Genomic DNA, 26,643 nt, shown 5'->3' on the forward strand with positions numbered 1-26,643 from the left:
TAAGACTGGCTGTCCTTAGAGATAAATTTATTAATGTATTGATTTAGAGTAATCCCCCCTTATCCACAGGGAATATGTTCCAAGACTTTCAGTGGATGCCTAATACTAAGGACAGTACTGAACCTTCTATATACTGTTTTTTCGTATACATTTATACCTATAGTAAAGTTTAATTTGAAGTTAGGCACCATAAGACATTAACAACAATAACTATATATGAATGTGGTCTCTCTCAAAATACTGTATTGTACTCACTATTTTTGGACAGTGGTTGACAACAGGTAACTGAAACCTTGAAAAGCAGAACCATGGATAAGGCAGAACTATTGGATATGGTTTTTTTTGTTTGTCCTGGAAAACTGCTGATCTCATTATATCAGTTCTAATTATGCAGGTCTCAAAGGAGTATCTCATAATAGTGCATTCAGTTTTGATCACTTCAATTTTTGTTTATTTGTAGAATGAGCCTCATTTACCAAAGTAAAAATATAATCCATTTATTGTTAAAGCTTAAATGGGTCTTTTAACTCCTATTACTTGGGAGGAAAAGTCAGTAGATTAAAAAAATAGCATGTTGTCTGTGTATGGTGAATCATGCCTGTAATCCCAGAACTTTGGGAGGCTGAGGGGGGAGCATCACTTGGGGCCAGAAGTTCCAGGCTGGTGAGGCTCAGTCTCTTCAAAAAAATTTAAAAATTAGTCAAGCATGGTGGTACACACCTGTAGTCCCAGCTGCTTGGGAGGCTGATCTGAGGGGATCACTTGAGCTTATGAGGTCAAGGTTACAGTGAGCTGTGATTGCCCTACTGCACTCTAGCTTAGGTCACAGAACAAGACCCTGTCTCAAAGAGCGGGGGGGGGGGGGGCATATCTAAAGTATTAGATCATCCCTAGTAGTCATTTCATTTTTATAATTGTCTTTATTTTTTTTTTCTTCAGCTCAGAGTATATTTGCGAACATCAAATCTGGACAATGCCTTTGCTCATGTCACCAAAACACAAGCAGAAACATTACTGCTTAGTGTCTTCCGGGACATGGTAATAGTATTTAGAGCAGACTGTTCAATATGCCTTTACAGTATTGAAAAAAAATCTGATGGGTAAGTATATAGCTTATGAGAAGTCACTTTTTGATTCTATTTATCATGTTTCTTCTCTGTAGTTTCTGTTTTCTTAGAAGTTATTTCACCTTTATATTTAGTTTCATTTTTTTAAGTGAAAGAAACAGAATTTAAATTAGTAATATTCATATAATAGCTGTGAAAAAAGAAATAGCCTAAATGAACTATTTCTGCTAATCTTCTTGGATTCATCTGAAAAAAAATCTACTTTGGGATGAGGTAAACTAGTAGATACTAAATTTTTTTTGACAACCTTGAAAATAAGTGGTTATTGACTATCCTAGTGTTCCAGATACTTGGGGAAATTTTAAGTAGTTCTATAGGTTTAAGATCTTAGGAAGCATGTCCTTTGCAGACTAACTTCTATTTCCACTGAGCTAGATGGCTGTAGTCTGGGCAGGAAAAATAAGCAATCTTGTTGCTGGTACATGTTGTGTTGTATTCTTCCTGGCATCTGGTCAACTTGCAGCATTTAGACCACACTTGAGTTTTATTTTGTTTAAATAGCCATGAAGTATGTATTTGCTGACATAGTACAGTGATTAGGGAGTAATGCAAAGATAAAAATTAAGAGATCTTACCAGCCTCAGTGATTGAACCCTCATCCTTTCTCAAGCAACTAGTTTTTTCCCCTTAAATATTTCTATTATAGCTTCTTTCCTAGTTTTTTCCTTCCCTCCCACATTTTATTCCATTTCTTTCTCTCTCATCCTCATATATGTTCTTTAGAGTCTCTCAACCTTGCCAATCTCCTGATGAAAGGTTATTTGGGGAGGAGAGAACAATGGGTAGAACACATTGTATCTTTCATAAGCATGAAATCTAATATTGTCAATAGCAGGAAAAGAAAAAAAAATCTTGTTAGCATTGTTGTTGAAATATGTGGGTTTCTTTTGTTTTCACAGTCCGAATACTACTGCTGGTATTCAAGTTCTTCAGGAGGTCTCCATGTCACGCTACATTCCTCACCCTTTTCTGGTAGTATCTGTTACTCTGACATCAGTGAGTACAGAGAATGGAATTACCCTGAAAATGCCACAGCAGGTACCATTCCATTGTTAGGGTTCTTTGGAGTTTAAATCTCAGTTTTTAGTGTTTTAAGTTGATTTTAGGAACTATTTATCTGTTCAGCCAATAAATACTAAGTGTGTAGAACGTATCTACTTTGAAGATACTGGGTGGTGATAGCAGACTAAATAGACATGGTTTATGCTCAGACATTAAACAAATAATTACCTATATAATTAATTGTTTTTGTGATATATGTACCAAAAAGTAGTATCACAGGTTACTGTGAGAGCATATAACAAAAACCTGTTATAGTCTGAACAATCAGATTTCTGTACCCTTTAGGTTGAAAACTGGAGAACAAGTAGAGATAATCTAAGTAAAGAGGGAGAATTTCAGGTAGAGGGAACAGTAGCGCAAAAGCCCATAGATCAGAGAGAACATGACAAACTCAGGCAATTGGAAGAATTTTAGAGTGACTGGAAGGTGGAATGTGAGAGAGGATATGAGTCTTACAGATAATATTAATAACTTTAGACTTCAACTTCAAGTCTAAAGTGTTTTAAGGTATGTATCACATCTAAGCTTTATTATGTTTACTCTGACTGTAAGGAGGACAATGAACTAACTGAAGTAGAATGAAACTGCATGTAGGGAGAGCAGCTGGGAGGACATTGTAATGATCTAGATGAATGGACTTAGTGGCCTGAACTTGGGCAGTGAAAAAGAACATGGAAAGAAGTGGAACAAATAGAAAATATAGAGGATTCCGTGATCAATTAATTATGTGGAAAGAGAAAGTAGTTTCTGGGTATGTAGTAGTGCCACCATGACTCAGGTTACATAACTTCTGTTTCAGAGTCCCTTCCATTATACCAGTAGTTTCCAAACTTAATGTCAACTGGGAATCCATTGTCAGAGGAAAATTCTGTGCAGATTATTTGTCATCTCTGTCTGCCCAGTCTGTCTTTTACTTCCTATTGAGGCACTTCCATTGAACCTAAACAACTCCATACAGTAGTTAGAAAACAATGCACTAGACTATGCAGTTATTGGGAATTCAGTTACTTCTTAAGAGAGCCTCTTCCTATACTGTTGTAATTGTTATGAGCTATTATCTATATGGTTCTAACATCTGATTTGTAATAGTCCTAATTTTCTCACTTTTTGGAATAAGAAATAATAAAAGCTGTTCCCTTTTCCACATGATAACCTAAAGTATTTATAGACAGTTATTCCTTGGCTTCCCCTTCTCTCCTCAGATTTTTCTCTGTGTCTTTTCATCTGCATGTTAAATATTCCTGTATCTCCAACTGTCTCATGTGATATTCTTTCTAGATCCCTTAACCATCCATCTTGGTCTCCCTTCTGTAGATAAACTTGTAATTTTCTTTTTCCTTTAAAATATAGCCCCTATTTTCTCTGAAAATTATATTTCATGATAACCAGATGGTCCTAGATGATAAGGAAAAGTTCTCTTTTACAGAAGAATTCTAGCTAAAAGATGTGAAAGAAATGTGAGAATTTAAAAATCACTATTTTGGAGCCCTGAGGAAATAGCTGATTTAGAAAGTGCTCATCATTGGATGAAACTTAACAATGAAGGGATCAGGTTGTCATACCCAAGCTTTATTAATAAATATTAGTTAGCATCACTCAAAGTGGGAAAACCAGATGTGGTATTCTTTCTTAGGTGATATAAAAGAAGTTCACATGAAGAACTATTGCCAAAAACATTGAACCTGAATCAAATTGTCTAGATAGAGTCATCTTCCATTCAAAGGAAATATAGATAGATATTTAGTCTAATTTGCACCACAAGGAAGCAGAATACAGGGCATTCTATAGTACAGCCACAAGTCAATTAGGTGGGGAGGGGAGGGAAGGAGAGACTGTTCTAGATTAAATAAGATTTTAAAGCCGTAACAACCAAATGTGATAGATAGGCTCATTTGAGGGGTGAATGTGAGAATTGCTGTGCTACAGAACCAAGCTGTAAGCTCATTTGTATCCTCATTCAAACCAGCTATAAAAAGACACTGTTGTAACAATTGGAAAATTTAAATATGAATTGAGAGATAACACCAAGAAATAACTATAAATTTTATTAGATGTGATACTGGCATTGTGGTTATATATGCAAATGTCCATATATTTAGGAGTGCATATTAAACATACAGAGGTAAAATGGCAGGATATCTTGTTTTAAAATGCTTTGGCAAAATTTAAAAAAAGAAACAAGGGATAGATGGAGCAAATATGGCAAACTCTTGATAATCGTGAATCTAGATAATGGGAATATGAGACTTCATTATACTATTCTTCATATTTTGGTCATGTTTGATGTTTTCATATTAGGAAAAAAGGGATTCTTTGTATGTCCCAGATGGAGTAAGCAGTCACTGGCATCAGTGGTACCGGGTACCCCATTTTGAGAGGGCCTTTCACAAAGAGGAGGTGGTTAACTTGGTGAAGAGCAGATGAAGAAGTAAATTGAGATAAAATAGGAAATAAAATTACATCTGCTGTAGAGGGAAAACCAAGAATGCTACAGCAAAGCAAGTTTTGATTTAATATTAAAGATTTTTAAAAATAGTGATAACAGAACTGCTCAACAGCGGAATAGCCTCTCCATGAGAGAGTGAGCTCCTTATTCCTAAAACTCCCACGGAGAATCATCTGCCAGGGATTTTTTTAGGGTAAGAGGATAGTGTTTGGGGTTCCTTCAGATTTAGGATTTCGAGCATACAGATAGCCCCTGCTTTTCTTGAACACTTCATTAAAGTTGCCTGAGACTGATATTGCAGTCATTTGTAATATTATCAGTAGAAAATGTTGAATGAGTAGTTAACAATAATATCCACTCATTGAAGAAAAGAGAAGTGTTTTTTTTTAATGTAGTTTGAAATGTAGTGCTAAAATCCACCATCTTAAAACTTAAGGTGGTCATTAGTCATGTCGTGGTGAATTGCAGTAAGTGCTTTTAAAGATGTTTGAGATGTTTGAGGAGTTTGTCCCTGTGCCAGTCCCCAGTCATACCATTTTGATTCATGTGTTTGCATGCTTGTGTTTCTTTTTCCACTGCTGTGTAGCTACATTTACTGTTATCTGGATGCCTGATACAGTTCCCATACACCTTTTAAATTCCATTTTTCCTTTTCACACCCCCAAGATACTGGCTATTTTCATATGTTATGGAGAGATATCCACATTCGTAGTTTTGTTATTTGTCTATACACAATCCCTTCTAGAATCTGAAAGCAGTAAGCAAGAACATTTTGTATCGCTATTTCACAGCTAAAATGTATAGGGTGGTTGTTATTTTCTTGACTGGACCCTAAGTGATATTGGCAGCTTAAATTCAGCCAGCAAGCATCAAAGCCTGGGACACAGTCCCACAGCTTCTGAATAGTAATCCTGTCCTTCCTGAAATTCTTTCCATTTTTGGTTTATGTTGTATTGTGCTTTCCCATTTCTCCTCTTCCCTTCAAAAGCTCAGGTGATGACCCTCTGTTCTTTCCCTTATGTCTACTGTGCCTCAGAAAACCTATCTGTTTCCTTCAGTTTATCAACCTCACCTTTATGCCCTGATGCTGGCATATTCATCCCTGGTCATTTTTACTTGAAAGTCTTACTGTTTTTTCAAATTAAATAGGAAATAAAAGGAAGTCTGGTTTTTCCCTTCCCTAATTCCTCTTCCTAACTTCTATCAGTGATAACCCTAACTTCTGTAGCACCTCACCTAAATTCAATGCCTTAATTGTCTTTGGTTTAGTTTCTTTTTCTACCTTTCATGTCTAGAATAGCAGTAAATTCTTTTTTTTTTTTTAATCAAAATGATCTTCCTCTTTCCAGGTGAAAATGACTTGATATCTGAGATTCACTTTAACACAGTGCTTCTCAAACTTTAATGTCCACAATTGTTTAAGCTGAGTAATAGCGTTTAATAGGAAATCGTTATAGTAGGTTCTTTGGGGTTTGATTGAAATTTTCCATAATAAAAAGATAGACTATTTCCTCATTCCTAAAATCAATACCCATGAAGTCTTCCTCTCCTCAGTAATCCATCATGATTAATTCTGATTTTTTAATAACTTTCTTATTCAAGAACCATAAATAGTGGCTTATTCTCCGCTGTTCTTTTACCTGGCTTTCCAAGTCCTCCTTGAAGGTCTGTTACCATCCAGCTTTGTTCTCACAGTATCTGTAGTCTAGCCACATTGTTCTCACTTTCCTAATAGAACTCTTATGTCCTCGCTGCATGTCTTTGTTTACATTTCATGCTTCAACCAACCCTTACTCTTCTACCCATGATGCCTCTCTTCCTCATCTTTTAAGTTCTACATCATCCTTTTCAACTTTTTCTAGCTTTGCCAGCAAGATCACTAACATGATATCTCATTTTTATGAACTTCTAAAGTTCACTCAGTTTTTCCAGGATATTTCAATTCTGCTCTCAATTTTATGTCACTGGTATTGTTCATTTATCCATTGATCACATTATGTGTTAAGCTTGTTATCACTGTAGCCAGAAAGCTCCTTGTGTTCCCACAGAGCCTAGTGGAATGGCTGCACCTAGTATAACTTCAATAAATATTGTTTAACCTGTTAACCTTATGAATTGGGGGGAAATGCTGAAAATATACCTATGCATTAGTATAAATCTCATTTCTTTTTCTTGAATTTTAGGCTCGTGATGCAGAGAGCATTATGCTAAACCTTGCAGGACAGCTCATCATGATGCAGAGGGACAGGTCAGGCCCTCAGATCCGGGAGAAGGACAGTAACCCTAACCAGAGGAAACTTGTGAGTAAAGTGCAAGTCATTCTGAATATTAAGAAGGTATGGGATTAGGATGAATGAATAAAAAAATTTAAGAGGATAATATTGTCTTGTGATTTGGAAACTGAGAAAGTACATGAAATTAGTTTTTAGCCTCTGATTATAAGACTATTTGATAAGATTATAAGACTATTTGATAAGGTCCTGAAATGGTAATCAGATCTTCTGTATTCCAGATGTTATTGATTAGGCATTAGTTGCAAATTCTAACAGGGAAAAAAAGATAGACTGGTAAAGTTTATGGGATTTTTGGTTTTGTTTTTAGATTTAAATAGTATGTACTTTGAAGGGCAGGGTATTGTTATTAACGCTAATTTTATATAGATCTCCTGGCTTTTCCCCAAAAGTGTGTTATCATTTTGAAAGACTTTGTAAACTAGTACCCAGGAACTTAAGAACCTACTTTAATAGGAGAAAAACCTGATTCTTGTCTCTCCTTCTCTAGCTGCCATTCTGTCCTCCTGTTGTACTCGCCCAGTCTGTTGAAAATGTCTGGACTACATGTCGAGCAAATAAACAAAAACGTCACCTTCTGGAGGCCCTCTGGCTGAGCTGTGGTGGAGCAGGGATGAAAGTTTGGCTCCCTCTCTTCCCTAGGGATCACCGCAAGCCTCATTCCTTCTTGTCCCAGCGGATCATGCTGCCATTCCACATCAATATTTACCCGCTGGCTGTTCTGTTTGAAGATGCATTAGTCCTTGGTGCTGTCAATGACACTTTACTCTATGATTCTTTGTATACTCGGAACAATGCTAGGGAACAGCTAGAGGTGCTCTTCCCTTTCTGTGTTGTGGAGAGAACTTCTCAGATCTACCTCCACCACATTCTACGTCAGCTTCTGGTCAGAAACCTTGGGGAGCAAGCCTTGCTCTTGGCCCAGTCCTGTGCCGCATTACCTTACTTCCCTCACGTGCTGGAGCTCATGCTCCATGAAGTGCTTGAAGAAGAAGCTACCTCTCGGGAGCCCATTCCCGACCCTCTCCTTCCCACTGTAGCAAAATTTATCACTGAGTTCCCCCTCTTCCTGCAGACAGTTGTCCATTGTGCCAGGAAGACTGAATATGCCCTTTGGAATTACCTTTTTGCAGCTGTTGGAAACCCCAAGGACTTGTTTGAGGAATGTTTGATGGCTCAGGATTTGGACACAGCTGCCTCTTACCTTATTATCTTACAGGTAACAGCTCTCTTCTTATAAAAGGACAGAATTAATGAGCTTAAACTTAGGGGGGAAAAGACCTAATTGTGTTTAAGGAATTAATTTGTCTTTCATTTTGAAGAACTCAAATTGTAAAGGACCACAGATTTCTTAGAATGTCATAAAGTAACATTACAGGGGTATTTTATCCTATTTGGCCATAAATAGGCCTAAAACAGATTAGAGTTCAGAGTATTATTTTGAATATTATTGAAGAAATTTATTATAAGTATTGCAGTACATATAATAATGAACATATTATATAAGAAACATTACATAACATTATTGAAACATAGCGAAGACGGTATTATTTTGCATATTAATGTGTTTGTCTGAGCTCCTCACAATAATAGATTTGTTCCCTTGTGGTGTAGAATTGCTGAGGGGACACTAATTAAAGCTTGGGTCATAACAGAGCACCTTATACTAGGTTCCCCAAAGCAAGTTGAGATGGCGGCTCAGGTCTGCCACAGAAATGACCCTCACAGTACATGATTTTTCTCAAAATAATGGGTTTTTTGAGACTTGTGAAAATTTGTTTCATTATATATTTGACAAAAGGGCTTGACAGTTTGTTATTACTTTAAGTCTGATATGGATTTGATAGGCTACACGTAAAGGTTCTTTCAAATTACTGCAAAGTTGTTTGCACTGATACAGGAATCTAACCATAAACCTGGTTTGAATCTCTGCTTGAAGCACATTTCCTATCAGCTAACTTTACTTCATGCCAACTGACTAAAACCAGAGGAAATATTCAAGCAGAGGCTGGGTGGCTGTGAGAGTCTGTGATTCCATGGCCAGCCCATAAAAAAAGCCATAGAATTATAAAAATAGAATCAAAATAAATGCAGCTATTTGTTGTTCTGGATCCCTTCTTAGACCTTCAGTGATCTCCCTTGCAATGGAATTAGAAACTTTTTCTCCAGCAAAATTCCTAAATTGCTATGGACTGGCAAATAATAATTACAGTTAAAATTGTCTATTAGGCACCTTTTCATGAAGGACAAGATAGTAAGTTTAAATTTGTGAAAGAACTATTGAGGATTCTGAATGTATAGTGGTACTTACTACTTGCTATTGCCCAAAACAAAGAGTTTTAGTCACAGCCTCAGAAAACTCTGCAACAGGAGACAGAGCTGACCTTTTTGGGGGTCAAGCAAACCTAGATTTTTATTTTTGCTTTTCTGCTGATCTTCAACAATTTACTTAACTCAGTTTCCTCATCTGTAAAACATGAATGATATATCTATTTTATAGAGTCCTTGGGAGAAATAAATGAAATAATGTATGTAAGGTGTATGTATGGTATCGTGTGTAGTGGGAGTTCAATAAATCATAGTTTATATTATACCAGAAGAGTACTTGGTTCATTTTTCCTTGTATGGTACTTTTTAATGTTTCTTTTTTACTCTTACTGTTAAACTAATCCAGTGTTGTGGCTACTTTCCTTGCGGTTAGAGAACTGTGGAGATAAAGAATTGCTCATAATATAGTATAATAGGAATGCTGTCTTCTTGGTTGTAGAATATGGAAGTCCCAGCAGTAAGTAGGCAACATGCCACCCTTCTGTTCAACACAGCACTAGAACAAGGCAAGTGGGACCTATGTCGACACATGATTCGATTTCTTAAAGCCATTGGCTCTGGAGAATCTGAGACACCTCCATCCACACCCACAGCTCAGGTTAGTTACAAAATTGTGCAACTTCTGTAGGCCATACACCTACATGGCGTCTTTCTCTAACTGTACTGTACATTGTATGTAATCATAGGAACCCAGTTCAAGTGGTGGATTTGAGTTCTTCAGGAATCGAAGCATCAGTTTATCCCAGTCAGCTGAAAATGTTCTTCCTAGTAAATTCAGCTTACAGAAAACACTAAGTATGCCGTCTGGTCCTTCTGGAAAAAGGTAAAAGAATGAAGAACCATTCCTGGTTTTTTGGTATCTGTGACACAGTCCATTTCAATGCTTTATAAAATTGGGTTGTATGGAAACAACTATTTAATCCAATTGCAATACCTTTTTCCATTCCTAAAAGCCATACGACCACACAAAAGATCTCCCTTTTTTCTTCCTCCTAAGTTCACTTCTTTCTATATACTTTGTATAGTTTCTGCCCTTTTTTCTAGAGTAGATCTTTTGATGTACCTGTTCTGAGTGCAACTAACTTTAAATTACCTCTGATGATAGAGAACCATATTAAAAAGGAAACTAGATAAATTTATGGATAATCCAAAAGTGTTCTTAAAGTCAATAGTTTTACCCTTCTTTCCAACAATACCTCTGACAAAATATAAAAGTTAGTGCTCATGCATTAAACTTTCCTGTGTCCTTTTTATTAGAGAAGTCATCAAACAGTGGCAGAGCCTGAAGGAATTGTATTCTGGAGACCAAAAACCTCTATCACTCATAGATTGGTTATTGTCGTCTGAGAGATAACTGTGAACTCACACTAAATATTATAAAGACATTAAAATTTTCTCTAGCTTGTGACGTATTCCTTCCTATGTTGTTACATGTTCTTGTCTTTTGTTTTTTCTCTTACCAAATCCTTTCTTTTAAATTGTTTGTAATTTTTTTTTTGAGATAGAGTCCCGCTTTGTTGCTCAGGCTAGAGTGAGTGCCATGGCATCAGCCTAGCTCACAGCAACCTCAATCTCTTGGGCTCAAGCGATCCTTCTGCCTCAGCCTCCCAAGTAGCTGGGACTACAGGCATGCGCCACCATGCCCGGCTTATTTTTTCTATATATATTAGTTGGCCAATTAATTTCTATTTATAGTAGAGATGGGGTCTCGCTCAGGCTGGTTTTGAACTCCTGACCTCAAGCAATCTGCCCGCCTCAGCCTCCCAGAGTGCTAGGGTTACAGGTTTGTATTCTTACTACAGTATCTGGCACATAGTGAAAGTTTACTGAACATTTTTTATTGTGATGTTTTACTGCTTTCTCTTATCATTGGCCATTAACACCACCACCCAGCACATGAGTGTGTGCATGTGCACACACACTATTATGGGCTGTCTACAAGTAAAATGTAAACCATTGCCAGTAAAACACTATCTTCTTAGGCATACCTGAATTTAAGAATGGGCTTCAACCACTCACCACCCTCTTCCTGCTCTGGTTCTTTTGTTCCCCTTTTTTTCCTATTCCATGTATTCATTCTACAAATACTTCTTAAGGGCCTACTGTGTTCCAAGTGTTCAGCAGGTCATGGTATCACACAGAGGCTTTATCATCCTCTTCAGTCAGAATTAGATCCTGGATCTCTTACCTCCTTGTCAGCTTTGTCAGTGCTACTGTGTAAAAGTATGTGAAATCCCCCAGTAGAGACTATTCCGTAGCTTTCTTAATGTTTCTACTTACAGGTGGAGCAAAGATAGCGACTGTGCTGAGAACATGTACATTGACATGATGCTCTGGAGACACGCTCGGCGCCTCTTAGAAGATGTGCGGTTAAAAGACCTTGGCTGCTTTGCAGCCCAGCTGGGCTTTGAACTAATTACTTGGCTATGCAAGGAACGTACTCGAGCTGCCCGAGTAGACAACTTTGTAATAGCCTTGAAGAGACTCCACAAAGATTTCCTGTGGCCATTTCCCATCATCCCAGCCTCGTCTATCAGTTCTCCTTTCAAAAATGGAAAATACCGAATAGGTAACGTAGACTTTCTGTCACTTACACAAGGAAAATTGTATTTTACTCCAAGTATTTAGACATTTTGCTATTAGTTGATGCTCAAGGAAGTCTTTTCATTCCAAACTCAGATGCAGATAAAAGCCAACTCTTTGTACCTTAGTTGGAACATCCACCATTTGATCAAGGATGTAAATAAAGTAGAAGACTTACCTGTGTCTCTATGTCTTGAAACCTTGAAGTCTAATTCATAAATCTAATCATTGTTATTTTAGATTATAAACAAGTTGAGAACTGGCTGAATATAAGAGCTACTTATGCTTATTTTACTGCATGATGGAGTTTTGGAACCAGTTAGTTAGACATGAACCTCAAAATAACCTAAATTGTGGCTTACTTGACAGGACTTATTCCAGAGCATTAGTAAAAAATGCATCTTTGAAAACTTGGGCCATCTTCTAAACTAGGAGAGGACAAAGTGAAACTGTATTCTTTGGTGAAAGAAAAATTAAAAGATAAAGTTTTTCAATTTTGATCTTTTTATAAAACTGTTCTAATTATTATTTATGAAAATTTTAAACAAACTATTTAGGCATTTGGAAACTTCACGTCATCTAAGAACCAAGGCAAATCACTTAGAAGATCAACAGAATAAAGTTTTACCTACTTCCAGTAACAGATGATGATATGACTCTTAGATGGCATTATATGGTCAATCTGTTGTGTTACAGTCCCACATCTCTAGTTTTTGGGTGGATGATAGTGTAGGACAGTAGTTGGCTTTGAATTATTAGTATTGGGTGGACAGGTTGGGGAGGCTAACAGCTGAATTGGAAGTGACAGTGTGTGCGTCTTGAATTTCTCCCCCCATTTTCTGGTTTTGGGTTTACCCTGCAGTGGGAGAGCAGCTGTTAAAGTCTCAGTCGGCTGACCCTTTTTTAAATCTTGAGATGGACATTGGCATCTCCAACATCCAGCGAAGTCAGAGCTGGCTCAGCAACGTTGGCCCCACCCATCATGAGATAGACACAGCTTCATCCCATGGACCACAAATGCAAGATGCCTTCCTGTCACCTTTATCTAATAAAGGTAAATGTCATTTTAAGTCCTAGCTCTCCTTCCGTTCCTTTGAAGAAAGTTTATATGCTCTGAAGTTTATAGCACTTCAGAGAAAAGGCTTTACTCTCTTCCTTCAACATCCTGGAGCATTAGCCATTACTATCTGCTAGAGCGGTGGGCAGTTACTAAAACAAGGGCAAATTGGCCTTGACTATATTTTGCCATAAATATTTTAGATAGATAAAATAGGTAAAATCTCAGTATGGATCAGCATTAATAAATTAATCTTTGCACTCAATTTTGATGATAAGGAAACACTAACTTTGAGCCCCAAGTAAGCAAAATGTTATTCCCATATAATTTCTTTCTTATCATAACTAGACTTGGGTCATAAAAATTTTACTCTGTTACTATTCTTATATTTTTTATTTCATCAAAAAATTTGTGCAAATTTGCTTTTTTTCTTGTTACACAACAAGTTTCTACATAATATCCTTCATTTTGCCTCTTGGCCTTCAAAATCTAAAATATTTACTATCTGGCCCTTTACAAAAAATGTACACCGCCTCTGTTCTATGAGTGAAGTACAAACTGAAGAAGTTTTGAAGCAATTTATGTCAGTATAGGGTCATAAACTTTAGGAGCTTAAACAGCAATTGGTCTGCTTTTTTGCAGATTTCTTAATGGCCAGGCATTCATCTAATGTTTATCAGTCTGTCTTTACTGTTACCTGAGCTGCTGTGTGGGAAGTCTCATAGCTGCCATTTTTTTAAAATTGTGATAGAGTACACACACATAAAATTTACTGTCTCAACCATTTTTAAGCAAATGGTTCAGTAGTGTTTACTTTCTTAACCATTTTTAAGCAAATAATTCAGTAGTTACATCCACCTTCTTGTGCAGTCAACCTCCAGAATATTTTTCATCTTGGAAAACTAATATTCTATATCTGTTATTTAATAACAATTCTCCATTCCTCCTTCCCCTCCAGGTATTGGCAACTGCCATTCTATTTTCTGTCTCTGAATTTGACTACTCTAGGTACTTCACATAAGGGAATCATATAGTATTTGCCTTTTTGTGGCCAATTTATTTGACTTATAGTATAATGTCCCCAACTTCATCCACATTGTAGCACAATGTCAGAATTTCCTTCCTTTTTAAGGCTGAATGATATTCCATTGTATGGATAGACCACCTTTTGTTTATCCATTCATCCATTAAGGGACACTTGGGTTGCTTTTACCTTTTGGCTGCTATAAACGTAGTCCCTTTGAGAGACTGCTTTCATTTCTTTTGGGTATATATCCAGAAATGGGATTGCTGAATCATTTAGTAATTCTATTTATAAGTTTTTGAGGATTGTCATACTTTTTTCCATAGCAACTACCATTTTACTTTCCCACCAATAATGATAAGAGTTCTAAATACTCCATATCCTTGCAAACACTTATTTTCTGGTTTTTGATAGTAGTCATCATAATGGTTGTGAGGTAGTGCCATTACTACTTTTAGAAAACTTTTTTAAAGAGATAATTTCAAACAAATATAAAAAATAGAGATAATAGTATAGTGGACTCCTTCCCTCCATTTTTCCATCACCCAGCTTCCATTCTTATCAACTAATGGCCAAATATGTTTCGTCCCTGTCCCTACTCCTATATTAATTGAAGAAAATCTAAGACATGATATATTTTATCTGTAAAAATTTCAGTATTTTTCCTACAAGGATTCTTTTTTAAAAAAATATAACCATAGGACGATTATCATCCCTTAAAAAATTTGATAATTCCCAGTAAGTATTCAGATTTCCAGTTGTTTGATACACATCATAAAATTTTTTGTAGTTTGAGTCGAGATCCAAATAAGGTTCGCACATTGTGATAGTGTTAATTCTCTTTTTAAGTGAATGTTCTCTACTCTCCCATTCCTCCTCAGCCTCAACCATGAAATTTATTTACCTTCAATAAGGAAAAAACTTGCTTTTGTAGATTTTCTCACAATATGGGCTCAGCTGATTCCATCTTTATGATTTAGTTTAATAGATTCCTATGTATTTCCGGTAAATTGATAGCTGAATCTAAAAACTTGATCAAATTCTAGCTAGGTTTTTTGAGGGAAGGCAGGAAAGACTACTTCATAGGTGGTAGGTTTTTCCATCCGAAGGTACATAATGTCCGGTATCTGTCTAATGACTTTTTAAAAATCATCTGCTATTGTTCACATGGCAATTTTAGCAATGGACTTAATGCTTTGGTCTCAAAATCCGAAGGTGAATTCAATATCTGAGAAGCAGGTAATAATTAAAATTAAAGGAAAATACATTTTCTCCATAAAGCTGGTTTATAACTTTTGGCAATTCTTCATTAGGTGATGAATGCAGTATTGGTTCAGCCACGGACTTAACTGAAAGTAGCTCCATGGTGGATGGTGACTGGACAATGGTGGATGAAAATTTCTCCACACTCAGTTTAACTCAGTCAGAGCTAGAGCACATCTCCATGGAGTTGGCGAGTAAAGGGCCTCATAAATCCCAGGTCCAGCTTCGGTGAGTTTCTCAGCTATTTGGAAGCACAGAATGCCTACTCTGGGTATCTGGACAAATAGAGTTACAGGGGTTACTTTCCTAATATTCATTGCCCTTCTTGACATCTTTCTGTTTCTACCTAAATCATTTTGTTTCTGCTTATATTTAGGTATTTGCTACACATTTTCATGGAGGCAGGATGCCTGGACTGGTGCATTGTTATAGGCCTGATTCTTAGAGAATCTTCAATAATCAATCAGATTTTGGTTATTATACAATCTTCAGAGGTAGATGGAGAGATGTTACAGAACATAAAGACAGGGCTACATGCGGTGGACCGATGGGCCTCTACAGATTGGTAAGTCTTGGTTTCCATAGGCTTGTATCCTTTGGTGAATCCTGTCCTTGTGCATTGAGGCTTAGTTATAGTTCCTTTATTTTGGATATATTAGGTTAGTAGAAATATAAATGCTTTTCTGCATTCATTTTTAAGGATACTTCTTTAGTAATGATTCTATGCCCGACTATTTAAATGAGTACTATCCACTGAATACAGTTAGAGCATTGGTCAGTTCATAATGTGAATGCATGTCACTGATTTAAGATTGATGCAGTACAGATGAACTTAGAATTTGACTGAGAATGTAAGATTTTTTAGTCCTGTGGGATTGAAAGTTATAACCTAAAAATGTCTACTTGAAAAGAAAAGATATAAAGTTAAGATCTATGTGATTTTAACATTCCATGGCATTTACTAGCAAATCCAAATTAAGAGTTATACATGGGAGTTAAGAGCCTTGGGTTCTAGCCCTGTCTTTATTACCAGTTATGTGTGGATTGGGGGCTAGTTACTTGCCTTAATTGGATCTGGTTTTCCTTAATTGCCAAGTGCATGTAGGTTAAATGTCTGAAGGTCTTTTTTCAAGTTTAAAATCCTATTGGTCTTTCGATTGTAAGATATATTTTGTTGTAATACTGCTTTTAAAATGTCAGTCTTTGCTTCTAGTGCTCAGAAATTTAAGGCTCAGGCTTATTCTATGCGCAGCTCTCTCTGTGCTGGGCAGGGCACCTAAGGCTTTCCTTCCAACCTCCTCTCCCTATAATCTCTCATTGCTCTTATCGAATCAGTGTTTAGTAGTTTATCCATAACATAGTCTACCAAGCCTTTTTAATTATGGCAGATTAGAGCTAATGTTTTTTTCCTTTACTTAGCCCTGGATATAAGCCATTCTTAAACATCATTAAGCCACAACTGCAGAAGCTCAGTGAAGTAACAGAAGAGCAGGTCCAACCTGATGCCTTCCAGCCAGTAACTATGGGTAAGACTCCTGAGCAGACTAACCCCAGGACAGAGGAGAGCAGGGGCTCCTCCAGCCATGGAGGCATTCCCCAGGGCGAGGTTGGGGTTAACAGTATGGTCAGCCGGAAAGAGGAGGACACAGCCCAAGCAGAGGAGGAGGAACCTTTTCAGGATGGGACTTACGACTGTTCTGTGTCCTAACACTGAAGTACCATCACGACGGGCAGTATTAATTAGCAGCAGTGTACAACAGACTACACTGCAACTTAGTTGGATAATTTAATGGGAGAGAGAACTCAGCTCAGAGACTCTTTGGTCAAGTATTATTAAATTTTAACTATTTCTCCTCCAAGAAATCTCTTTGATGCCATAAAAATGTGATATTGAATAAAGCAACTTTTATAAAAAATATTTTTAAGCTGGAGTAGAAAGTAATAAAGAATATTGTACAGATGTACATGAGAATATTTTGGTTTTATTAAAAGATTGGTAGGTCTTAAACCATAGGGATTGTTTTGCCCCAGGTGAGCTTTCTTTTTCACTACTTAAAGCTTCCTAACATGTTTTCTGGTTTAGTGTGTGTCCAGACAGCTTTTCAAAAAATAAATGCTAAGGTGCTTGCTGTAGCTTATCAGGTACTATGAGCTACCTGTTTGCTCTTTTGAATAGAGCTTGCTGGACTCTGATTGGTCCTCGTGAGTAGATGCCTACACTGGCGTAATAGGTGCCAGTGTAATGGAGGCATTCTCCTTGGCTCTACTAGCCTGTTAAATCCCAGTCCTGAATTGATGGAAGCAATTTACCTGTGAGTTAATGTACCTGTTTAGCAAGCTTGATTCCTACTAGATCAGTGTGGGCAGATGTCTGATGGGTTCTCATCAATTATGCTGTTAGATACCACTAAACTATTTTGTATCAAAGAACTGTATCTTTTTGTGAATACTCTTATGTAAATATACTCAAAGTCACTGTTCATATTTTTAGGGCTTGTATTATAATTTGTAAGGTTTTATGCTGGATTCTGCATGACTATAGATACAAAAACAGGACTTGCTCTTCTTTCCAAAAATGAGCAGTCTTCATAAAGGAAGACAGGTTTATCAGTATGGTCATAAAGTAACAGAAATGGTCACACTGATCATGAAGGAAGTGGAATAGGTTTTGTGCAAATTAATGTAGTTTCTTATTTATTGCTTTTGTAAATTGAATAAAAATGGACTTTTATATAAATAGACTGCTGAATCCTGTATTATCACAGCTACTAAAAATGAGTGTGTAAAGAATGCATTCTTCATTGTAAACTTTTAAAATATTTTATGTATTTCTAGATATGACTTAGTTTTCATACATTATGAAAATAGAACTGCATACTCCTTAATTGCTTTGGACTAAACACATGTCCACTGTATGTAATTCTAATTACCTTATAACAGTATTAATTTAGATAGCTTGTTTGTACTGTGCAATTTGAACAAGGAATGCAATGTTATTTTTTACAAAAACAAACTTGTTTATTTTTATAATGGTGTATTTGATGTGGACCAAATTCATACCACTATGTAAAATAGGCTCTCTTCCCATAGTGCAATTATAGTTTGGAAACAAAACATGGTCCTCTATCCTTGCTTTTTAAAGTAAATGGCTAGATTCAGTTGTCTTAGCCAGGTTTCCTTTGAAGGGAAACTCAGTACCATTTTGAAATAGCTTAGTTCAAACTTTATCAAACTATCTAAAATTACTGAGTTGGGTAATTTACTTTTTACATTACAAGTGCAATAATTTTACATAATAAAACTCCTAAATGGGTGGAGTATGTGATTATGAGTACCTAGTCCTTCTGGTGCTATTTTTATTTAAGACTTTGTTTCAAACTACCTGTCCCTGAATCTTAAGATCATGTTTTGCATGTGAGTACATGCAGCCCAGCAAGAAACTAAACCGAACTTTCTTCTCCTGTCCTAGTCCATTAGGGAGAAGAACCAGCATTACTTTTGTGTTTGGTGTGAATATTCAATCAATAAAAATGATGTACCAATATAAAGAGCTGTGATTTTTTTCATATATCTTAAATAAAACACTGTGCTGATGAGTTGATCTCACATTCTTAAAAGTAGGGCACCAGTAAGTTAACTGTATTCCTGTGGTGTTTAGGCCATGAATGAATGAATGAATGAATGTTTTCTTCCACTTTACTTCCATAAAGTATTTGTTTTTCAACTAACAGAAATAGAAGGCCCCAAGGCATGAAATTTGGCAAGTTTACAGAAAATTTCTCTTTGGTAATTCATTTTTATTTTTTATAAACTTTAATTTTTAAAACTCCATTTTTATTTTGCCATGTTCTTTGGTTCACATATCAACTGTTTAAGCCATCATTTTAACCAGTGAATGTAAATATTCAGTATAACTATTTGAAGTTTACGGATACATTGAAATTATTTGCTGATACCAAAACAAGAAGTCATTGAAGGTGGGTGGGAATCAACTTTTGCTTGTAATTAAAGTTGCTGCTACTTCTGTGATGTGTATTTTAACTTGGTAAAGGGCAATAAAACTATTACACAAACTTTTGTTTATTGATCATCTCGGGTTAACAGCAAAAAGTACATATAGTAAAAGCCATAGAAATACTCTTTTCATTGTAATTCCACCTCTTAGAATTTTCCTTGTGAAATAAGTAGAAATACAAATTTATTTAAAATCTATCTTTATGTGTAGCTTTAGAGTGGGAACATTAAGGGTTGGCAGCATCCGAGATGCCTGAAAATCGAATATTGGAAGAAACAATCCATGTTGATGACATGGAAAATGTTCACAATATAATGAAATTACAGAAAATTATGTATACCATATTGTATCCACCAAACAAAAAGTGTATTAGGAGACTAGGCATCATCTTTTAATAAGTGGTATTAAAAATGATTGTGACTTTTTCCTGTATTCCTAAATAATGCAGTCTCCATGGATTTTCCTATTCTGGACATTCTATATAAGTGGAAACATATATGTGGACTTTTCTGTCTTTTATTTGGCATGATGTTTTCAAAGTTTATTCTTAAATAGTACCACTTCCTTCCTTTGAGGTTGAGTAATATTCTGTTATGTGAATAATTTAATTATTATTTAATTGTGTGAATACATTTGTTTATCCATTGAGTAGTTGAGGGTCATTTGGGTGTTTTCCCACTTTTTTGCTATTTTGAATAACACTGCTGTTAACATTAATGTACACGTTTCTCTGTGTGGACATATGTTTTCAGTTTTCTCTAGGAGTACAGCTACTGGGTCATAGGGTAACTGGTTAATTTTTTCAGGAAATGCCAAATCACATTCCAAAGCACCCGCACCATTTTCTATTACCAGTAGTGGTAGATGTGAAAGTTCCAGTTTCTACCACCAAAACATGTTGTCTTTTTGTTGTAGCCACCCAAGTTGTGTATGAAGTGGAATATCATTAATGGCTCATGTACATCTTTGAAGAAAAATGTCAATCACATCTTTTGCCTGTTTTTCAATTAAGTCATTTATCTTTTTGTTGATTATAAGAGTTCTTTATATATTCTGGATGGTAGACCCTTATCAGATATATGATTTTCAAATATTTCCTTATTCTTTTCACTTTCTTGATAGTGTCCTTTGAAACACCAAAATTTTTCATTTTAAGTACAATTTCTTTCTTTGGTTGCTTGTGCTTTTGGCATCACAGATAAGAAACCACTGCCTAATCCAAGTCATGAATATTTATGCCTAAGTTTTCTTCTAAAAGTTTTATAGTTTTAGCTCCTACAGTCAATATTCAATGCATTTTAAGTTAATTTTTGTATAAAATATGAAGTAGGGGTCTAACTTTGTTCTTTCATGTGTGGGTATTCAGTTGAGCACTATTTATTGAAAACTTTTTGCCATTTAATTGTCAAAAATCAATTCACTATAGGTATATAGGTTTATTTCTGGACTGTCAATTGTATGACAATAATTTATTGTCTGTCCTTAGGCCAGTATTACACTGTTGATTACTGTTGCTTTGTAGGAAACTTTGAAAGTGGGAGTCTTAAGTTTGTTTTTCAAGGCTGTTTTGGCTATTATGGGTGCCTTGCAATTCCCATGATTTTTAGGACTGGCTTGTCAATCTCTGCACAAAAGAAAAGGTAGGTGGGATTTTGATAGGGGTTGTATTCAAATGTAAATCAATTTGGAGAATATTGCCATCTTAATATTAAGCCTTCCAATCCATGAACAGGAAATGTCTTTCCACTTATTTAGGTCGTCTTTAATGTCTTTTAGCAATGTTTTGTCATTTTCAGTATATGTCTTGTACTTATGTGAAACTTATCCCTAAGTATTCTTCTGATGCTACTGTAAACGGAATTCTTTTTTTTTTCTTTTATTTCATCATATTATGGAGGTACAAATATTGTTAGGGTTACAAATATTGCCCCTGCCCCCTCCCTCCCCCCGGTATGTCCAATCACCTGGTGGTGTGCATCACACACGTTATGGAAGCATACAGTACCCTTTCCTCCTCCCCACTCCCGCCTGCCCACCACCCGATAATAAGTTTTGGGTTTTTTTTTAACATTTTGGTTACATTGTATTTCTTTGCCTCTCCCTAAGAAGGGTTAGAGTTATGCCCTCCCCCTCCAAAATGCTCATCCCATCCCTAAGATTGGAATTCTTAACTTCATTTTTGGATTGTCCCACTTGGTCATGATGTAGGGCCAAATTGGAGAAAAGAAATTGTCAACATATATTTTTTACAACTCAAATATGGAAGTAGTGGTGGCAAAAAACACATTGATGTACTGCAAAATTTCATAAGTATTTCAACTGAAGACAGTTTAAGAGGCATAACTGCATCTTGGTTTTACTGGCCCTAAAAGAGGAGGGAGAGGTATTAGGTATAGAATTTATTCAGCTGTTTTACCTTATAGTGAACTGTTCTGAGCAAATTCAATCAGAAAGCTAAATAAATTGCAGATTTTTGAACTCTGAAGTGGATGCTCTATTTTGGTGAGTGGTGGTACCTTTTCCTTCTGTGGAGATTAGACTAAGCAGTGGGCGCTGCTCTGGCTTAAAGGCAATTTCTACTCTCCCTCCTGCCCCTTCTCCACAGTAAAAGGATGCCCACCCTTCATTAGTCCTTTGGTGAATTTTTTATTTCCCAATGGAGATGTTTTAAAAACCCCTAAATATGCTGAAGCTCAACATTTACCAAATAATAGGCCACTAATTTCTATGAAATTTAGATGCACCATTTCATTCCAAGGTAAAAAAAGGATTCCAACTGAAGTTAAACTACCTCCCATTAAAATAGCCATTACACCCACATGAGCCATCTTTAACAGCAATTAACCACTTCGGTACCAGCCTCAACTATAGTTGATAGCCACAGATGAACACGCACAGTGACTTTAGCCAACAGCCGTGATATGACTTTTCTAATTTTTCATTTATCAAAATAAAACTGTGAACATTTAAAAATAACGTAATAAAAATATATGTATATGTTACCTATTCTGATTTACATTACAAGGAAAGCTGCCTGTAAAGTAAAACAAGCTTTCAGTGCTTTCAAGCTTTCCTCATCCCACAAGAGCAAAACAGATTCGTCGTCAATGCACAGCACAAACTACCGTGCGGACTGTGAGTGCCGGCCATGGGCAAGGTTTCGCGGCCGGTGAGCACCGTACTGAAGTGGTTAAAAGGCTCGTGCACATAAAATAACCCTTGAAATATGGGGGATATGGGAGAACATAGATCTGTTTTGTGTTAAAAAGATACAAACCAGTATGTTAAAAAGTTTATTTCAGTAACATTGTAAGGCAACAATTAATCGTCAACACATCGGTAAACCAGTGAAAGAAAAGGGACAGACATAATCATTCTTCCTACAGCTTCCTGAGTCAGCAGGCTGGCTTGTGGCCCCCTTGGTGGTAACATCTTAAGGAATCCAATCATGCTTGTTTACATCTGTTAAGTTGTGGCAACAAAAACTTCATGCAACAGTCATTCTTAGGTCAAACAAAGAACAAACTACTTTGAAATCACAATTCTTCACACTTTCCCTGAATATGCAGTACTGTATTTGCTACTTAAATTCTGTAGAAAATAATGCATTTGTTTGAGCTGGAAAAGACCTTTTAGAAATGAGTTATTCAAATAATCAGATATCCTTTTCTAAAAAAAAAAAAACTAACAAGTTTAATCTCAGAGGCAACTGATAGAGTATGTGTTATTAATAGAGCCATGAATACTGTGTGTAATTATTTGACCATTTCTGGCATTAAAACAACCTCCCAAAATATTAAGCAGGCATCTTGTTTCTGACCTTGTACAACATCAAAGCTTCATAAGGCTAAAGAAAACCAAAACAAAATGGTTTGCATAAGGAAATGAGGAAATAATCCAAGGGCAAAAGGAAAATGATTACTACTACTAAAAAGGAGTCACAGCATCCTTCCTTGAAAGGGGGAGGGAGGGAATCACAGGGAACAATGTGTTTTGTATACGTCTCCAACATTTTGCTGCTTTTTCTGTAACTTCTAGTACTGTATTTCAGATTAACCACTGGGACAGAAAATACACCTGTATTTTAAAATTCATTGAGAAATGACTACTGTTAACTTTTTCTCCACAACTGTGATTCTATACAAGATATAAACCCTGCATACCTTATGTACTACCTGACAGATAAATGTAGCAGGAGCCAGACACTTGAAGCAGATAACATACACTTGAGACTGATTTCTACAAAGTCTAGGAAAAGCAATGACTCCAGTGTGCATTGTCGATGCACATGACAGCCAGCATATTATCATTCACCTCTGGCTGAGGCCCTGCTGTCTGCATGGGCCCAGTTAGTTTTTAGGGAATCTCAAATTAGGTAATATATGAGGAGCATGATTAAGAAAGCACATCATACACACTGCACAAGCAGCTTCAAGAAAGTTTCCTCCTGCAATACATACTTACTGTGCTCCTTCTGTTCAGACAGATCCAAGGGCCACTTTTCAAGAAGCATTCCTCATTCCATTCACTCAAGAAGTCTAGCTAACTTTTTTACTATTGCTTTTCTTTTACCTGTTTTTTGCCTATGCTTGTTAAACTCAATTTGTTGAACTTTTTACATTTCCTAATGGAACAAAAAAATCTTAGCATAGTTTACTGCTGGTCTCTCCAAACCCTCTCACTGCTGGAACCAAGAAGCCACATGAGGTGCTGCTATGGTACACCTCACAAGCTACATGCCCATCTTCAAAATGAAAACCACCTTTAAGTCCTCGTGCTGCCATTATGCAGGATCTGAACACCATCTCATTCCAGTACAAGCCACACCCTCAACTCTCAGGAATGCCAGCCCCTCTGGACAGTAAGTTACTAAGAAACTATTCAACTGGATGGAAAACAAAGAGGAGGAGAACCCAGTGCATCAATAAAATTATGTCATAAAGGATTAACCCTGTATGAATAAAGCAAGGAGAATAAATATTTACTCCCAACCCTCCTTCAACCCCAGAATAGCCAAAGTGGCAACTCAGTGCTCTGAGGAAGGAAGTTAAGGACATACACTTGCACAAACAATACTCTGAACCAAAAGAACCTATGAAAGCCTAGCAGGAAATGTGGCCAAATGTTCCTCTTCAAATTGGGAGAGTGGAGAGGTGGAACAGACAAGTTTCAGAGAACAGGCATTGAAAAACCACCTCGGGAAAGCAGCACAGCGATGGATCTCAGCGACCATGAGATGGATCCTCAGGACAGTGACTCACCAGCTCAGCACAGGGGTCCACATCAGGGGCCCAGGCTTCAGTACAGGGACACAACCACACTCCAAAGCTGCTTCCTCAATCGTTATGGCAATCATTTGCCAATGACCTACACAGAGGTAGATCTCAAGGGGAATCATTACCCCAGTGAACAATATTTTCCTCACCATCCACTGACACAACAAATGGTTTTGCTCATTAACAATGCTCTGACAGTTGACATCTTTCATGATCCTAGAGGGATAGCTATTGAGTGGTTTGTTGGCTTTTGTCCTTAAAATCACAAAAAATGATGTGTGTAGTGGCAGTACCCACATGTGCTTAAGTGCCAGAAAACTGGCATTTTCAAGTGTCAAAAGGCCATGCATCATTATTCCACAGCTTAACCCTAATAGTGCTTGGCCCTGAAGAGTGTTAACCCAAAAAGCTCTTTGAACATATGCTCATTAAAATTCATTGACTTACATTACAATCATCCACGTAACGTAAGGAGAAACTGTCACGTGGAGGATCCAATGGGCATGTACTTAGAGCTCGTCCACAAGATTAAAACACAAAGAGATTGTAGGTGCACACCCAAGCAGAGGGAAATGTCCAATCTGGGAACTTCTCCTTCAGAGCATCCAGTTGGGAGGATCTCTTGTCATCCCCAGATAGATAGTGTGCAGCAATGGCCACAGTGACCATTCCTTCAGGATGTTCCTCTGAGACCTGCCAAAGAGAATCAGTTAGTTCTCTAGTTCTGAAGCCAAGGTTCTTGCTAAATACCACCTGGGAACCTGATCAATGAAACAAGCAATGCTGGGAAATGCACACCTGTACTTCTATCCAGAACTGCCATGCAGAGGCCTGGAGTCCATGGGAGTAAAATACGAAGTAGTCCCCTCCTTTACTTGTGACTGGAGTGCCATTGCCAAGAGACCACTGAGAAAGTGTTGAGCCTTTGTGGGCTCGAACATAGAATGACATATGGCTTGGTCCTGTAAGATAAGAAGAAGAAAGAACAGTTAAATCAATCTTTTAAAATGCATCAATAGAAAACAGCAATTAACCCACCACCCAAACCATAGTATGAACATTCATGCCTTGTATCACTTTTAAATATACTCATTATAAACCTAATGGAGGTTCACCAGTTTGGACATCCAGTGTGTATCAAAGTTAAGCAATGAAGCACAGCAGAAAAGGCACAGAATCTAAATGAGAAGGCCTGTGTTAAGTCGTGGGCCTATCACTCAGTTGCTGCACAACATTAGGAATTTATTTAATCTCTTTTGGGGGATCATTAGAAGAAGCATGTGAAAGTGTTGAGAAACTGCAACATGCTATTATAGTACTGAATAGGATTAATATTATGAATAGAGTTGTAATTTTCAGATAGTTGATATGTAACCCCTAAAATATTTTTTACTAGTTTTTCCCTTTAAGCAGGAAGATGAAACATCAGCTCAGTTCTGACAATTTAATCATCACCATGGATTTCCAAGGAAACTGACAACAGTGGCAGTCAAACCAAAATTAGAATAAAGAGCCAGGCAACAGAGGCTCACACCTATAGTCAGAACTACTCGGGAGGCTGAGGCAGGAAGGTCGCTTGAGGCCAGGAGTTCAAGAACAGCCTGAGTGACATAGTGAGATCCCCATCTCTAAAAAATTAAATAAATAAAACTATATAAAAACAAGATCCTCAGCCTAACTTGAAGACAAAACATACCCAAATGTCAATCAACCATAAATTTAAAAATCTCAGGAAACAATCTCCCATGCTTGTGCCCACCTTGCTCATGCTGCAAGGCTTTGTGGCAAAGTAAATCCACCCTGAATCTGAAAATACTGTGTCCAGTTAGAACAAGATTTACATGAAAGAGACTTAAGTATACACTGTTTGAGGTGTCAGTCTTCAAAAGTGGCTTCTAGGGGACAAATAAAGGGAAGGAGGGGCATCCTTGGGCATTTGGGTAGTGAAGGTGAAAGAAGCAAAAGGGGAAAACTTAAGGGTCCTGAAAGACAAAAGCAAAACAAAAAAAAATATGATGTGTAATTTACCCACATCGAAGTAAATATTAAAGAATCCAGAGTTTGTTATACTGACAGAAAAGCAAGCCATTGGCTGGGAATCTTACAAAATACCCAATACCACAAAAATGAGGAAGAAAGGATAGAAAGATCCATACAGTTAAAAAAAAAAC

At 36.8% G+C, this 26,643-nt stretch overlaps 2 protein-coding genes across 5 annotated transcripts in view; one reads left to right on the forward strand and one right to left on the reverse strand.

Annotated features, from left to right (window-relative positions):
* The window catches only part of RIC1 (RIC1 partner of RAB6A GEF complex), a 102,987-nt gene extending 83,733 nt beyond the window's left edge, over positions 1 to 19,254 (forward strand). For all 4 annotated transcript variants that reach the window (XM_012738007.2, XM_020289268.2, XM_012738012.2 and 1 more), the window contains exons 16-26: positions 940 to 1,100; positions 2,027 to 2,165; positions 6,819 to 6,935; positions 7,417 to 8,145; positions 9,694 to 9,852; positions 9,941 to 10,077; positions 11,537 to 11,823; positions 12,700 to 12,891; positions 15,232 to 15,409; positions 15,558 to 15,746; positions 16,601 to 19,254. In XM_012738007.2, coding sequence (XP_012593461.1) covers positions 940 to 1,100; positions 2,027 to 2,165; positions 6,819 to 6,935; positions 7,417 to 8,145; positions 9,694 to 9,852; positions 9,941 to 10,077; positions 11,537 to 11,823; positions 12,700 to 12,891; positions 15,232 to 15,409; positions 15,558 to 15,746; positions 16,601 to 16,889 — 2,577 coding nt within the window. In that variant the 3' untranslated portion in view covers positions 16,890 to 19,254. The remainder of the gene's footprint in view (positions 1 to 939; positions 1,101 to 2,026; positions 2,166 to 6,818; positions 6,936 to 7,416; positions 8,146 to 9,693; positions 9,853 to 9,940; positions 10,078 to 11,536; positions 11,824 to 12,699; positions 12,892 to 15,231; positions 15,410 to 15,557; positions 15,747 to 16,600) is intronic.
* A 3,222-nt stretch (positions 19,255 to 22,476) lies between these two features.
* The window catches only part of ERMP1 (endoplasmic reticulum metallopeptidase 1), a 49,728-nt gene continuing 45,561 nt past the window's right edge, over positions 22,477 to 26,643 (reverse strand). Inside the window, exons 14-15 of the mRNA XM_012738067.2 lie at positions 25,271 to 25,434; positions 22,477 to 25,165 (exon numbers count right to left, since the gene is read on the reverse strand). Of these exons, the coding sequence (XP_012593521.1) occupies positions 25,001 to 25,165; positions 25,271 to 25,434 (329 nt within the window). The 3' untranslated portion in view covers positions 22,477 to 25,000. The remainder of the gene's footprint in view (positions 25,166 to 25,270; positions 25,435 to 26,643) is intronic.

This window comes from Microcebus murinus, chromosome 12 (assembly GCF_040939455.1).
Source record: "Microcebus murinus isolate Inina chromosome 12, M.murinus_Inina_mat1.0, whole genome shotgun sequence".
Lineage (NCBI taxonomy): Eukaryota > Metazoa > Chordata > Mammalia > Primates > Cheirogaleidae > Microcebus > Microcebus murinus.